This window comes from Buceros rhinoceros, unplaced genomic scaffold (genome assembly GCF_000710305.1).
Source record: "Buceros rhinoceros silvestris isolate BGI_N320 unplaced genomic scaffold, ASM71030v1 scaffold8886, whole genome shotgun sequence".
NCBI classification, from domain to species: Eukaryota; Metazoa; Chordata; class Aves; order Bucerotiformes; family Bucerotidae; genus Buceros; species Buceros rhinoceros.
This window is the reverse complement of record NW_010415883.1, coordinates 73,646-88,877: the sequence shown is the minus strand read 5'-3', so window position 1 is coordinate 88,877 and position 15,232 is coordinate 73,646. Positions and strand designations below refer to the sequence as shown.

Below are 15,232 nucleotides of genomic sequence, written 5' to 3'. Positions count from 1 at the left end.
GCTGCTGCTTGGGCTGGCGGTCTGCAGTGCCTCTGCGTTCATTGATCTGACCAGCTTCAGCCTGTCTTTCAGTTTATGGTTTGAAATAAACTTGCTGGAAAAAACCCCACCAAAATCCCTCCATAATCAAAAGGGGAGTGAAAAATGGCAGCTGTGCTGTGAGCGCATTGTGTCTTCCAGTTTCTCAAAATTGTTAATGTCAGTGAAATGAAGGGAAAATGAGTGTAAGTTCAGCTATCAGCATGTGACCTTTTCCTTTGTTCTTTTCGTCCTTGATTTCTTTAGGCTTAGATTTCTTGGACAGTATAAAATTCAAACTTTGAGACAGACGAAGTGTGGTAGTGATTTATTTTTAATGGCTACAGGTGTTTGAAAGGTCTTTTGTTTGCCTGTATAGTGGCAAGATTCTAGATTGCAGCAGTGTAGAAATGTTGGGTATTTTCTTTCTACAAAGTTCCCAGTTGCTCGAGAGTACCAGATTTTTACAAATGGGGTTGAATTAAATCTCTGCTTGCTACACAATGATTGCATTTAGGACAGCTTGCACTTTAGAAAATACACATTTTTAGATTCCAAGCTTCACAATTACACTTTGATTTTTTGCAACTGCCTCCACACGGATTTCTGTGCAAACACAGAATTGGGACTCCAGCTGTGCACTCTGTCAGTTGAGCATAACTTCAGGTGTGGTTTTTGCCTTTGAAAAAAACAAAACAAAACTTCTGAAATTTTATAGGAAACCTTATTCATACAAGGGAATCTCTATAGCAGACACAAAGAGAGGGGATGAATCCTGTTACTGTGAAAAGCACCAAATGGATGGCATGGTATGTCAGCAAGGAAAATACTGATGGGCTTACTCCATAGTGGATACAAAATATTTTTTAATTCAGTGTTTTGGGAGAAAAAAATTTAATTACTTGGGGTTTGTGGTGATAAATGTAACTTCAATTTTCATTGGAACTGGCTAGTTGTCTGATTTGCAGAAAAACCTAGATACTGTGCTTTCTGAATTTACCTCGTGAAAAAGGTTGACACTAAGTTTGAATAGTTTAAAATGTTGGAAGCAGGAGGTAGGAGTACCAATAAAACAAATAACTACATTGGAATTCAGTCTTTTGGGGAGTTGCTTTCTTGGACAAGATGGTAAGTCTGAGTATTTTCTTCTTGCCATCTCTCAGTTGGGGGCTGCATACGGTACTCTGAAATCCTTAGATGAAAGATGGTGGAAGTATAAAAATCTGTATGGTAAAGATGGTATAATGTCAACTCCCAGCAGAGAGTTATGTTGAAAAGATCTGAAGCTTGAATGCCTTTATGACTTGTTAATGTGTACTTGTTAAAGAATTGGAGGATTGCACAAGGGAAGTGGTTACAACAAAAGTGTTGAATAACTTAGTGTAAATGTGAAATGAGTAAAATAAGCATAGCCAGCTAAAGCAGTACCTGATTTATCTAAGCTGAACATTTATTTTCATCACTTGTTCTGTTGTTTGAATTCTTCCTTTTAAATGACATTATGACATCTTTTGTATAAATTAGGCATATTAATGTAATTGTATTTACTTGTAGGTGGCTCTAACCAAGAGAGCTGATCCAGCTGAGTTGAAAACAATATTTTTGAAGGTATGTATGAAGTAAATATTTTACTGTTTCTGCTTAAATTTTTCGTATCTTTTGCTCCTTTATTGCAGCATACAACTCTTCGTAGTTTTTCCAACCATTAATCATTCACTGTATTATTACCCTGTTAGAATTAAATACCATTATGAGAATTGAACAATGCTTACCAAGAAGTCAGATACATTCCTGAGTGATTATTGTATTGACTCAGAAGAAGTATTACTATCTTAGAAAAAATTGCATTGTTCAGAGAATGTGGTGGGAGTTTCAATATTGTTCCTACACATGGTAAAATGTTCGTATAGACACTTTGCTGATAGACGTTTAGTAAACTTTCTTCTACCATCTTTGCTTCCTACCTTCAGGGTTATCTCTCTCTGATTTATAGAAGTGTTGGGAAGATCACCTTGTGAAGTGATGGCTGTATTTATTATTTAATTAAAATTTTGTCTGTGTTGGTCTTCTCTAGAAATATGCAGGTAAAGAAATGACTTGTGTATGTGCTTGTACACTTGAGAGAAGTGTGCTTTAGTGTTTGCTGGAAATTGGCTTTCTTTGACCCATTTCCTAAGTTTAAATAACTATTCCTATCTTTCCTAAGACTTATTAGTACATTGTCCGTTAGTTTGGTAGTCTGTTATGTAAAAAGAGAACAGAAATTGGTGGATCTGGAGGATGTATACGAGGTAGGTGTCAAGGAGTAAGTGCGTGCTACAGGGAGCTGTTTCATTTGAATTATTTTTATGAAGGTGTTGAATGTGTAAGAGAGCTCATACTTTTCCAAGTTTCTCCCTCCACCTTCCCTCTCTCCAGTGTCATGCCCCACTCTCTGTGCACTTATCGTCATGTTTTCCATTATCCCTTGTGAGCTATTATTAATGGTGTGTGTAGGTGTCACTATGTATATTGCCAGTATTTATAGTTTTATCATATACTGTCGGTATTTATAGTTCTGAAATCAGATTTCCAGTTGAGGGAGTCAGGATTTAACTATTAAGTCGTGGAACTTGTATCTGTTAGGAGAGCAAAAAGACTCTTGAAAAAGAGTGGGATAATGTGATTTTCAGAGGCAAGTGCTTGAAGAGCAGGAACAATGCAGCAGAAAGGGCAGACTGGAAGTAGATGGCTGACTTGGAAAGATGGTAGCACTGAGGAATAAATGCAGTGGAGAGAAACCTGGTCCTTTCTGCAATATGAGATGGTGATCAGTAGTGGTGGGGGGTTTGGTGCGGGCATTCACCTCTCCTGTGTTTCTGGAGGTTGTAGCTCCCTCTGCTTTCGGTTTTGGTGGATTGAATGGGTCATGGCTGAGCATGCTCTCAGTAAAGTGGAGTAATGAAATATGAGCCAAAAGTTTTCTTTAGTGTAATACAGAAATTGTCGTGCTGCTTACTACTGAGAAGAAAAAAGGATGAGTGAATGTGGTATGTTGTTTTGTGCTCTGTAGAAAAGTGATAGCCAGAGTATTAATTAAGCTGCTTCAGACAATTGTGAGCGGTGAAGCCAAGCAGTTGCTTCTGCAGGTTGTGGAATCTTCAAGTGGAAAATAACTTGACAGCCTTTCTTTCAAATTCAATTAGGAATTAAAAAAATATGGTTGCCAGGTAGGCATGGTACCCACTGTGTAGAAATAAACATGAAGCTATCAATTTAAATACAGTTGATTACAGTCAACTGTTAGCATATTTAATACATCAAACCCCCAATAAAATGTTTGCAAATCTTACTTAAAATGGGGTTGAACTGGTTAATACTTGACTAGCTAAAGTGTATGTAAATAACTTACTAGAAAGCCATTAAGTACTATTGTATAATATCAAATTCTCTGTGGGTATAATTGCCAAAGTGGGGAAAAACACAATTGTAAAGAACAATTTTTTTTTTTTAATGTCTCTCCTCCAAAACCAATAGAATTGATGTTTTTCTCTTTTTGTTATGGTAATTTCCAAGAGTAACTCTACTTTTTCTGAATCTTCTACCATAACCCCTAAGAGATTAGATTTTAGTCGAAGTGATCAAGCTGACATTTTCCAAGGTCATTTTCTATATGTAGTATGGAGTACGTGATTTGATTTCAAATACACTTGAGTAAATCACAATGACAAGAAATGGGGACACTGAAACCTTGTGCTGTTTTCTGTTATCGAGTGCCCTAGCAGGGGGTTAGCCTGGATGAAAAAAATGAAATGTAGAAGCATAGACTGACTTACTTGATTTGTTTCTCAGTAGCAGCTGTGTTAAAAGTTTCTGAGGCTGGGATTCTGAAAGATTCTGTCTCCCTGCAAATGATTACATTGAAATCAATTGATCTGCTAGTTCTTATAAAAGTATACAATTCAAAATTCCTTGCAGCGTATCAGCTAGAAAGCTTGTGTTACGAACAGTGTCTGTTGAAATAGGAATCCTTGAATGCTAACCAATACGTAGCTGGCAAAGCAAGCTATGTTTTGTTTGGCCTTGCTTCGCTGCAGCCTTGTTTCTTGAAGATATTGCTGTACCTGAAGACTGTATTTATATAGCAGTAGAAGAAAATAATCTACTTACTGTTACACTTTGGCGTCCCTCTGAGTTACATGCCTGCAGCAGGTATAACAGTACTCTGCAGGCACCAGCGTGGCTCTATGAAATGAAAACTGGCAGTTTTCTTCCCTTAGCAGAGCCATAGCAATGTAAAACAAAACATGTCTTTGAAGTACACTACAAAATAGCAATAGGCATCTATTTATTTATTACTTTAGCATGGATAATGCTCTGTGGGGACATGCAACGATGGTTCATCATCCTACCTTGCCTTAAAAAAAAAAGAAATTAACCGTTGCATATTTGTTATCCCTAAGACAGACCTGTTTCCCTGAAAGCTAACACATGGTTCTGTAAATGTTGCTGGGATTTCTTTATGTCTTAATTGTTGTCCTTATCCCTTTTCTTTCCTTAAAAGACATTTTAGGGTGATTTAAAATTTACCCTTCTACAGAAAATGAGGGCTTTAAACTTTGAGGGATGACTGAGGAATCAGGGTAAGGGTAGCAACAGAGGCAATTTTATTTGTTAATGTATTATCTTCAAAATATTTTTATAGTCTTTTTCCTTGATACGTAACATGTTAGTTGTGACTTCACTTGGAAGCAAATATGGTTGGGTCTGTCAAGAGCTGTTTTCTGGAATAGTAAGCCAACAGTGCTTAGTAAGGCATAAGACCTCTTTTCTTGTTTCTACAGTGTGCTGAACTGTCCAAGTTCTTGTTTTCTGTTACATTTTTCTGCAAATGCCTTTATCATTGGCCTCCTTTCAGCAGTTAAGCCAAGGAGGGGTATCTGCAGGTTCTCTGCTTAGGGACCGGCTATGGCTGAAGGTGATGTCGTGGAGCTCCTCCAAAACAGCACCCCCAGGTGGACACTCTCCTGGGTTCATTTACTCCACTAGCACTGCAGTGCCATTTCTCAGGTGTAAACCTGCCTCCTCATCCTGAAGTAGAAGTAGACTCAAGAGAGTCCTTTCAGATTAAATAAGATATGCTGAAGTATCCCCTTGCTGCCAGGGTTTCAGTGGGCCTGAGATGCCACATACATATTTGCAAAAGCACACGTGCTTCTTGTCTTACTTCCAAAAAACATGCAGTACTGGAGCATTTCTAGGCTACCATGGAGAAATTCTTGACATGATAAGCAAAAAATCATGCATCTGCCGCTCTTGCAGCTGAGAAGCCAAGCCTTCAGTTGCTCGAGTGCTCCCTACTTACTCTTTCCTGTTTGGGTGTAGACTGTAGATTCTTCAGAGCAGAACCGTCATCTGCTGTAACATAAACCTGGTCCTGATTGGTAACTATGGGTAGTGGTAATAAATGCCTGGAGAAGGATGTATCTGAGGCACTAAATATTGTATTAATTTAACAGTATGCAAGTGTGGAGAAGAATGGCGAATTCTTCATGTCTCCTAATGACTTTGTAACACGGTACCTGAAGATAACTGGAGATGGTTTGCCTAATGCAAGCACTGTACAGCTCCTTGCAGGTGTGGTGGATCAGACAAAAGATGGGTAAGTGGGGTTTTTTTGTATTTTTATTCTTTTTCTGTTCATTTGAAAAAAATACAAAACAGTCTTCCAAAACAGTTTGATCCCCGAAAGTGGTGTGATTTGGTTTGGTTTGGTGTTTTGCCTTTTTTTTTTCCCCCTACAGATACCTAAAGGAATACAGTATCTTTTAAGTGGAAAGAGTAGAAACAATATTTTGGGCTGCATGTATCATTTAGCTGAGCAAACAATTTTCTGTCTACTATGTATTTTTAATTCATTCAGCCTTTCCTGTTTGTTGTCTGTCTCCCCTAACTCCTGCTTGTATTTCCTTCCGTGAGCCTTTCTGGCTCTGTTTACTTTATGTATCTGTCACAAACACATTCAAGTAGCATTCCAAAATAAGTTTAGATGGTGTAAGAAGAGACTGTAGAAAAAAATGCCCTTGATTTGGTTTTTTCTAGCACTGTTAAAGGCTTTCGCCACTTTTTTCGCTTAAGAGAGAGGAGGAGCAGCTAAGGTATTTAGGGAGCCACTTTGCAATCTTGGGAAGACAGCAGTGAAGTTGGTTGCACATGGTTTGCATTTGAAAGACTGACTTTGGCAAAAGACAATATTAGTTACCTTTCCATCTTCCTCCCCCCCCTTCTTTAATGAAGTTCTGGATTTTGCTTTTGGTACTTGCCCAGGCAAGCTGTCTTTTCACCCAAATGAATGCATTTTTTGAACCTTGCCTTTAAAGTGTCTTTACCGAAACTTCAGAATAATTAGCTATGGACTTAAAGTCTGTAGTTGTGGTATTTTTAGAAACCAGAAAACTCCAGCCATGACTCATATCAGTGGTTGCAGGGAGTAAAATGTGAGATAAATAAAGCATGACTAGAGAATGCAGCCTTCCTAGGGAACTTAACTGAGAACTTCTACAATAGTTTCTGGGCTTTCTATTCTGCACAGCCAGGCTCATGTATCTGGCAACTAGGCACCTTAAAACTGGCAGATGAGTTGATGTGATGATTGTTACCTCTGAGAAGAGAATTCTGCAAAAGGTTATATTGGTAACATTGGCATGATGGCAGCAAGAAGGTGGTGGCTTCAGATAGCAATCGACTGAAAACATTAAACATTTCTCAGATTCATTCCCCTGTTTTGATGCCTGCAAAAATGGCATTTTCCAAATTGCATGGCTTCGAATTCATTTTGTAATAAGATTGAGAGTATAATCCATGCCTTGTGATTTGGATTTCCCTCACAGGCAGAAGCTGGTATCAGGAAGAACAGGGTGTTGAACTGTAGCCTATGTGAACTTGTTGACAAGCTGGGATTTTATAACTTGCTGTGATCTTGTAGGATTTTTGCGGTGCAGTATTGAGGCTTCTAATTGCTACTTTCTGCCATGGGTAAGGACTGTTTCTGCAGTCCGGACTGTGCAGTGACAGGACTGCATGTTGCTAACATGTTGGGGAGTTTCTTCTGGTATTCAGGCTATCTTCTTGTTTAGCTGCTATGTGTGAAAGAATGGAGAAAGTTCACAAAGTGATTAGCATCCATCTCTTTCTAAACTGGCGCTGTAGCATTTTTTGCCATGTGGCCAGGCATTTATACCTTGTTCTGATGGTGCATAAAGTAATTAACAAAGTGATTGACTGAAGCAAGGATCAATTACTTTTTGATTCCTGGAATGAAATCTCCTAGTGATGGCAGCTGGACCTTCTACTGAATTCTTTCCGAGTTGGCAGTCCAGAGCTCCTGGTTTTAAAGCGAAGTACAAAACTGCTTTTGTTAGTATTCATTTTTAATAGGCTGGTCAGTGTTTAGAGTCTTACACTTGTTTAAAGGTCATGAGAGTCTATTCAATAATTTAGCTTTATTTCTAGTATAAAATAGAAGGTAGCTTGCAAGAGAAATGACAAGTTAATTTTGTCGTAGTATTACTGGCTTAAAGCAGCCACAGGTCTGCAGATACTGATGGAATATTTCTAGAAGCATTTGTCTACTGTCTTGAATCCCTGTTTTGCTCTGAAGAAGCATCTCTTCTTCATGACTGGTGAGCATGACCACCCTTCACTAACGCGAACTGAGGCCAGAATCACCACGGTTGTTCCTAGTACTTTTAAAAATGCTTTTGAATTCCTTCTGATTTTGTTGAGAAGTTAGGTATAAGTGCCAAGCGTTACTAGTGAGAAATACTCAAATGGGTAAGTTACAGAAGTGAAAGGCAGACAGCACAAGAACTTTTGACTCAAAAGCAGAGCAAATAAATGGGCAAAGAGTTGCTTACCCAGAGTTGAAAGAAGTCCCGAGTGTGAAATGTAAAGAACAATAGCATTTATGTGCAATCTCACTGTAGTTGCTGTGGACAAAATCTCTCATGTAGCTCTAGCAGAATTCCTGCATTACCAGAGGTTAAGGATTTGAGGGTATCTGCAGGAGCTGCCGATGATATGACAAAGGTACTAGACCTCTTAAGATATACTCTTGTCGTTCAGTGAGTATGCGTTGCCATGGAAGCAAGTTTTGCCTCCATCTTAAGTCAGGCTATAGGGTTAGTTGGAGGTAGGCTTTCCTTCTGTTCGCTTACTAAGAGTTTTTTTAAGGTTTCCTTTAAGAAAAGAAAATGCGTTTCTTGCTGATGGCCAGAGAAGCTTTTCAGAGTAGTTAATCAGTAGTAACAGGTTTTTTTAGTGTTGTGTCGTGTGGTTCTTGTTTGTATGAAACAGGCTTAAGAGCCTTGCCTGGTTCCTGGCGTTAAGTTTCTCATTCCTCATTTTAGTTCAAAAAAAGTCCTTCATTTGGCTTCAGCTGGATCAGAAAATCCTGGAAAATACAGTGGCTTTCTCAAGGCCTATCAGCAGCAGGCCGGGCATTTTCCATCCTACCTACTGTAACATACGAGTTTTCAGTCTTTATTGTACTTCTAAACATGTCTAACAAAATAAGTATTTACTGCACATCTCTGTTTGGACTGTAGTTACTAACACTTTACTGAGAAATACTGTATGCTTTATTTTTAGAAAGGACAAACTATTAGAAAATAACACTTGGAAATGCCAGCATTTTCCGTTATTATTAGATATAAATTTATCCTCTAATGCACCAATTTACACTATACTTAGTTTACCTAGGTTGCAGCCATAAAATAATAGATGTAGCTTCAATTTATGTCCCATTATGTTATCATGTTTAAATTGCTGATATAGTAAAAACATATGCATTGATTTCTGAGGAAAACTCTTCATCATTGCATTCGTATGTATTATTACAGTGGGTAATGGCTTTTTTTCTTTGCATGACTGCATGCAGACTTTCTCTGGTGGGAATGCATCATGACCATGTGGTGCCCAGATACCATGGGTGTGAGCACCGAAAGAAGCAGCGTGAAAGAAAGGAGAGAATAATAAATAGTGCTTTTACTGCACCGTACCCAGTTGTTGTGTTTGGGCTGTAGCTCTTGTGTGTGGATGTTTTTAAAATATCAAGATTTCAGCCTTCCTGAATAAGTCATACAATAATAACACTGCTAATGAGGATGGGAAGATGAAGGAAGGTGTTGTCTAGTTAGGTAGTGTATCTTCAAGACTGAAGTAAAATTTTGTAAACATTTGAGCTTCCTCTCTTTGCACTGTTAAAATCACTAGGCTTTTCTCTGCTTTTGTAACATAAATGAGCACGTGTTTAGGTAGATAAAATAACTCTTAAGTGGCATATTGAAGTCCACGCTAATATGTGCTGTTTAATGACACCTAATGATATTCAGGGAAGGGTTACGCTAAACCCAAAAGGGTGATGCTAAACTGGAGAGAAAATGTGTTACCCAGGCAACTACCCTTGTGCGGTATAGAGAAGTGAGCATATGGCTATGTAGTACACGTTATTTCAGCATCTTTAAGCATTAAGAATCACACGTGTAATTGACTGAAAAATTACTGCTCAGTTACTGTATTGTATGGTCATAATAGAAGTAAATGAATACGTCATTGTTGTTAGAATAGATCTGTTGGGAATCACTAGCAGGCTAGTCTACTTAGGGAGCAAAAATACAATAAGAAGAAAATAGCTGGTTTAATTAACATGTAAAAATTGGGTTAATTTGAATTCAGCTGGCACAGCAGATACTAATGTCTCTTCTTTAATAGTCTGGCTAGAACCACACAATTTGTACACTTTTAATCTTCCTAGTACTGTGAATAATTGTTTTTAAAAATGGATATGGAGTTATTTTAAGCATCTATGTCTGACTTATTAGGGAGGTTTATTACTTGCAAGTGCTGACAAAGAATGCTTTTACCAGTATAAAATCTTGCAGCTGTGTTAATACGTGGAGTTTTGATCAAATCCAGGCCTAATAACAGAATATGTTCTGAGCGTGGTGCTGGGATTCTGCTGGGATAGGTGATGTGTTTCTTTTCTGTGTTCTCATCGGTGTGTTGGGATCTGTTGGTAAGGACATATACTGGTTGTTGTTTCACACAAAAAGTGGCTTTGTAAAAATGGTGTTGGCAGATATTTTACATTTTTAATTCTAAACAATCCTGTTCTAGAATCTTGTCACCTACTGTCTACTTTGTTCTTTCTGTGTGGGGGCTTTATAATCTTTGGGACAGAAGAACTCAGTGCTTTGTATCTGTTTGCATTTGTGGAAATTGTCAGGTATGTAACCAGTAATATTGGATAATAATAAGATTTTATTACCTGTAAGTCACATAATAACATTAAAAATGCATAAATGCAAAACTAAGTAGGTTGTGATATATTGGTTTAAAATTGAAGGAATTGTTGCATTTTTGAAAAATCTATTTTGACTTAGGAGAGATAGAAGTTCTCTTCCATTTAAAGATTGAATATCTGTATATGCTATGTCTAGCAGTGAGGAGTACTGAGAGCTCCCGAGGAATTTAAAATAAACTCGATGGCCTGCCCATGTGCTAACATGTGCATATGTAGCAAGTCATTGGGTCGTTTGCCAGTAAAGCTTAAGGCATGCCTACGTGTTTCCTGGCATCATCAGTTGTGAGTTATTAAGAATACCTGAGGTAGTTTCTTTTTATTAATTTCTCACACTACCTAATAACTTATGGTGGCAAGTTCCCAGAGCTAATTATTTGTTAGACTATTTTTGACTCTACATACACTTTTTTTTTATTTAGTGCATATATGTATGGAGGGAGGCAAGTAGAACAGCTTTTTTGCCTTCTCTGTGCCATGCTGCTTTTCTAATGTCCTCTTTTTGTTTACCTTCTCGGATTTTTATGTTCTGCATGGAGATCCACTTCTGTTACCTTGTGGATGTTTGGCTGCTGACGTGCAGCATGCGCACTTCTGTGTGACTTGAAGTTAATTCTCTTAAGACAGAGTGACTGGAAAATGCTGTATAGTCATGGGTCATTATAACTTGATGGAATGAATGTCTTTTCTAACCTATTCAAACACTTTGTTCTTCACTGTTACTGCATACCGAGTAGAAGATTTCATTCAACCAGCTGCAGTGTCATTTTGAGTGAAAGTCCTCAAGATACAGTTAGTTTCTAATAAACGAAAACTAATAATCTAGTTTTGTGTGTGTTTCTCGACATCTGTAACACTATATTTTGTGCTTCTCAGGAAAAAAAAATCTTTGTTTCCTGACTACTGCCATGTGAACCCAATAAAGTGACGCTCTTGCTACACTGCATAAAGCAGTCTCAAGAGAGGGCAATCTTAAATCTCACAGACTACCAGCAGGCCCTGCAGTCACACTTTTGAAGATGATTTTAAACTGTACAACCTAGTCATTAAACAAGTAGCAAATTAGAATGGTTGGTCTTTACCTCTTTAAGAATAGGAGTTGGATCTTAATTTGAACTCTTGGGTGTGACCCAGAGAAATTAAAACTGTTCAAGTTCTTTGCTGTATCAAACCTACTGCTGGAAACAATGCCAAATTGTCTAATTATGTATTTCTGCTTATTAACTAACTAAAGGAATCACATCTCTGCTTTTACTTCTGTTCTGCTACTGTGGTCGCATATGGGGAACCTGTCTGTAATAGTGAATTTGAATAAACTGCTCTTGGGTTGAGGAAGAGTGTGCAGACCACTGCTTGAAATTTTTGACTCAAACAAAGGACTGGAGGGCTGTGAGGGATTACTAATAACTTGCTAGCAAACAGATAACACATTCTGATCGGTTCCTTCTGAAGTGAGTAGCAGCATGTAGGTCTTGAATGAATTTGCTTTCCAAAAGCCTCACGTACTGAGTCTTGAGGAAAGTTCCTCATATGTTTATTGGCTCTCTGTCTTGCCATCCAGGGAGGCAGGCAGGCTACCCCGCAGGGCAGTTCAGTTAGGTGTTAAAACTGAGGTGAGTAGCCATGCTGAATGCTTTGTTTACTTCGTGTTCTGTTGTAGCTTGCTGAGAGAAATAGTTCTTTGTTCAAATTTCCATCTACTGATACAAAGGCCTCCTGACAGCATTGGTGATAGGATAAGTTTTAATCTCCGTTGCTAACACTGTACACTTTTTGGCTGTGATTTTATTTCTTTTGTATAATCTATTATATTGTATTTCAGTTTTCTGCAAAAAAAGTGGTTTCATAGCTCTTGCTTTTTCCTTCATCCCTCAGGCTGATATCCTTTCAAGAGTTTGTGGCATTTGAATCAGTCCTGTGTGCTCCAGACGCATTGTTCATAGTGGCCTTTCAGCTGTTTGACAAGACTGGCAAAGGAGAAGTTACTTTTGGTAAGACTGTTCTTAAATGTACACTCTTAATTTAAAAATCCCTACTTGTGCCAAACTTATTTCACCTTCTGTTTCTGTAGGAAACGCAGTGATTGGTAGCGGAACTACACTAGTGCAAAACAGCTTTCTGGCTGAGTTTTTTTAATCATTTACATATGCACAATATGAAGTCAAGGTCAAGGCCATCTCCATGGTATTCTCTGGAGAACTGGTCACTTCTCTCTTTCTCTTCCCCTACATGCTTGTGCAGCTTTTCAGAACAGCAGTAAAAGGTGACTAAAGGAAATTACTCTGAAACCGCAAGAAAGTTGTCAGAAGACTAATGTGAATGTTGAGTCTAAAATTGCCCTGAATTATTTTTTGTTTAAATTGGCTATATTTCAAGCGGGCTTCCTTTTAAGGCTTAAAACTTTCTTCTGTGAGATTTTACAGTAATAAATCCGTTATTACTCTCTCTCCACCTCCCACCCCCCTCCAGAAAATTCAGTTGTGTATTGGAGGTGTGCTGTTTGCACCAAGAACACGAGACTACTCAAGCCCGTTTAAAACGTGATTATGGGAACTGTTTATTTCAAGATACCATAGAGACAGCTTTTGATATCTGCAGGACTGCCTCTTGATAAGGGCCATGCTGCCTGGAGAAGGAATCAGAAGTTAGCAGTTTTGAATAACTTCAGACATTGAACTTCCTCTTTAGAAAGTATGGGGGAATTTTTTTGCCCTAAATACCTACGCTAGATAAAACTGCTATTTCTGTTATGCTACATTTGGTCATGGTTCTCCATTAGTCTCAAGTTTTGTTAATTGGTTGTTAAGCAGTTTTAAGTAAAAAGAAAATCAGATGACATTGAGTCTCTTGTCTTTCCAAAATTTGTGGTTCACATGTCCTTTGTCCTTTGCTAGTATTCTGCATGTATGTTTTATGCCCAGTTAAAAGAGCCCTTCCCTTTCCTTTTGATCTGACAAGATCCTGTTACTATTGCTTGAAGCATTGTTGCATTCCTTCTACCATCTCCAAAAATCTGTATTTGAAGTCGTGGCTGGTGAGAAGACTTGGTGTTGTCTCTTCTTGTGTCTATTTTGGTTTTTCATTATTTTGGTTGTCTGTTGAGGTTATAAAAGATTTGGTTTTGTGCTCAATATTCCTTCTTGAATGGTTTTTTAAAAATTACTACTGATGCTAAAGGATTTGAAGGAATTTCAGTAAAAAATTCTTCTGATCGTAACCTTGTTGAAGGAAGTATTTTGAGCCTAACAGTCTTGTGCATGTGTGGAGAGAGCGGCAACAAGAGATGGCATGCTTCTAAATCAGGAGGGCACGCATATTTTGCAGAGGTTTTGTTCCAGCACAGACAAACAGGGGTTCCTGGAATGCTTGTAATGTGCAGTTTCTTGTCTCTGTCACAGCCCCCGGTTGCTTGGAGTGCTTGTTAATAATGTAGGAAGAACCGTAGTCGTTTGATCTGAATGCTGAATCAGTCCAACTTAACTTTTTAACCCTTGGCATTCTTGTTCATATTTTTCCTGCTGGCAAATGCTTCCCTTGGGGTTTGACAGTGAGTCAAGGGATTTGTTTGGCATTTGAAGTCAACTGAAGTCCTTCTAGTGATGAGAGAAACTCCTATGCCAGGCTGTGTTTAAGATATTTGAAAGAGGAGACATGCCAACACTGACAGAAGCTCAGATAGCTCTTCTTAATTTCTTCCTCTCCCTTTTTGAAAGCATAAATGCATTTTTAACTTCTGTATGGTACTTTGTGGCTATCACCCTAGGAAACACCTGGAGTGGGGAAGATGTGAGAGCTATCTCAGTGTTGTGCATTCTCAGCAGAAATGGTTGACCTTTAGACAAAACTAGTTTCTAATTTCTATCCTAAGAAAAAAAGCTTTTTCCTCCCTGTTACAGAAAAAAACCAAACAACCCCAAACCCTAATATTTTTGAGTGTAAGTTATTACAATACTATCCTGTATCTTTGCTATTCAGTGCCTCAGTCATGCGTCTTTGAGGTTAATTATGAGATCTTTTTCCATTGACTTGAATGAGAGTGGGATCAAGTCCTTATCAAGGTTAGGAGTCTTAAATAGGGGTTTTGTATACTGTGGAATTACAGTGTGAAAGGAACAGAAGAAAAGGGAAGGGATCATTTTTCACTATACTGCTGTTAAGTGCAGTATCTCAAGGTTCCCATTAGAAGTCTGTATCTCATTTTATTGTTGTAAAGAAACAGCATGGCTTATCTGTGCAGTCATTGTTTTTCTGTATACTGAGGTAATGGTATAAATATTTGAGCGTATACCAAATGGAATATAGGGCTTCGCAGCTGTGAACTTTAGGTTTTCTACTAAGAAAATCATCCAAATCTTACTCTTCCACAGGTGCATTTAGCTTGGCACCTTTGTAAAACAATTTAATAATGGGCTTTTTGTCAATGAGCTTTTACATTAAATGCCACATCCGGGCTGTGGATATTTAGAGAAATGTTCTGCGTAAAAAGTTACAGTATTTAACACCTTGCACTTGATTTTCTTGACAAATGCTGCACTTCTACTTTAGCTTCCGGGTTGAAAATGCCTTTGCATTTTAGCCATATGTTGACATCTCTACAATTTAAAATGTTTAATTTATTTCAAGTTGCAAGTGAACTGTACATGTTCTTTGACAGAGCTAGCATTTATTTGAAAGGGCTGATCTGCAAACTGCGTGGGTATGTGGTGGGGGAGTGGGAAGTATTTCTAGTTTATTGCTTTTCAAGGTGGATGAAATGACCACTACTAAATTAGTGGCCAGAGGCTGATTGAGACTACACCTGGCCATTGCATCATGTTAGATTTATCTGCTGCTGAAGTGTCAAAGCCTTGACAGTTTGCAAGGAGTTAAAGCTCT

General features: G+C 38.2%; 1 protein-coding gene across 1 annotated transcript in view; it reads left to right on the top strand.

The window, feature by feature from the left end:
- Positions 1 to 1,576: 1,576 nt before the first annotated feature.
- Positions 1,577 to 15,232, top strand: part of LOC104494722 (calcium-binding mitochondrial carrier protein Aralar2) — a 75,627-nt gene continuing 61,971 nt past the window's right edge. The window contains exons 1-3 of the mRNA XM_010137586.1: positions 1,577 to 1,626; positions 5,517 to 5,659; positions 12,233 to 12,348. Coding sequence (XP_010135888.1) covers positions 5,550 to 5,659; positions 12,233 to 12,348 — 226 coding nt within the window. The 5' untranslated portion in view covers positions 1,577 to 1,626; positions 5,517 to 5,549. The remainder of the gene's footprint in view (positions 1,627 to 5,516; positions 5,660 to 12,232; positions 12,349 to 15,232) is intronic.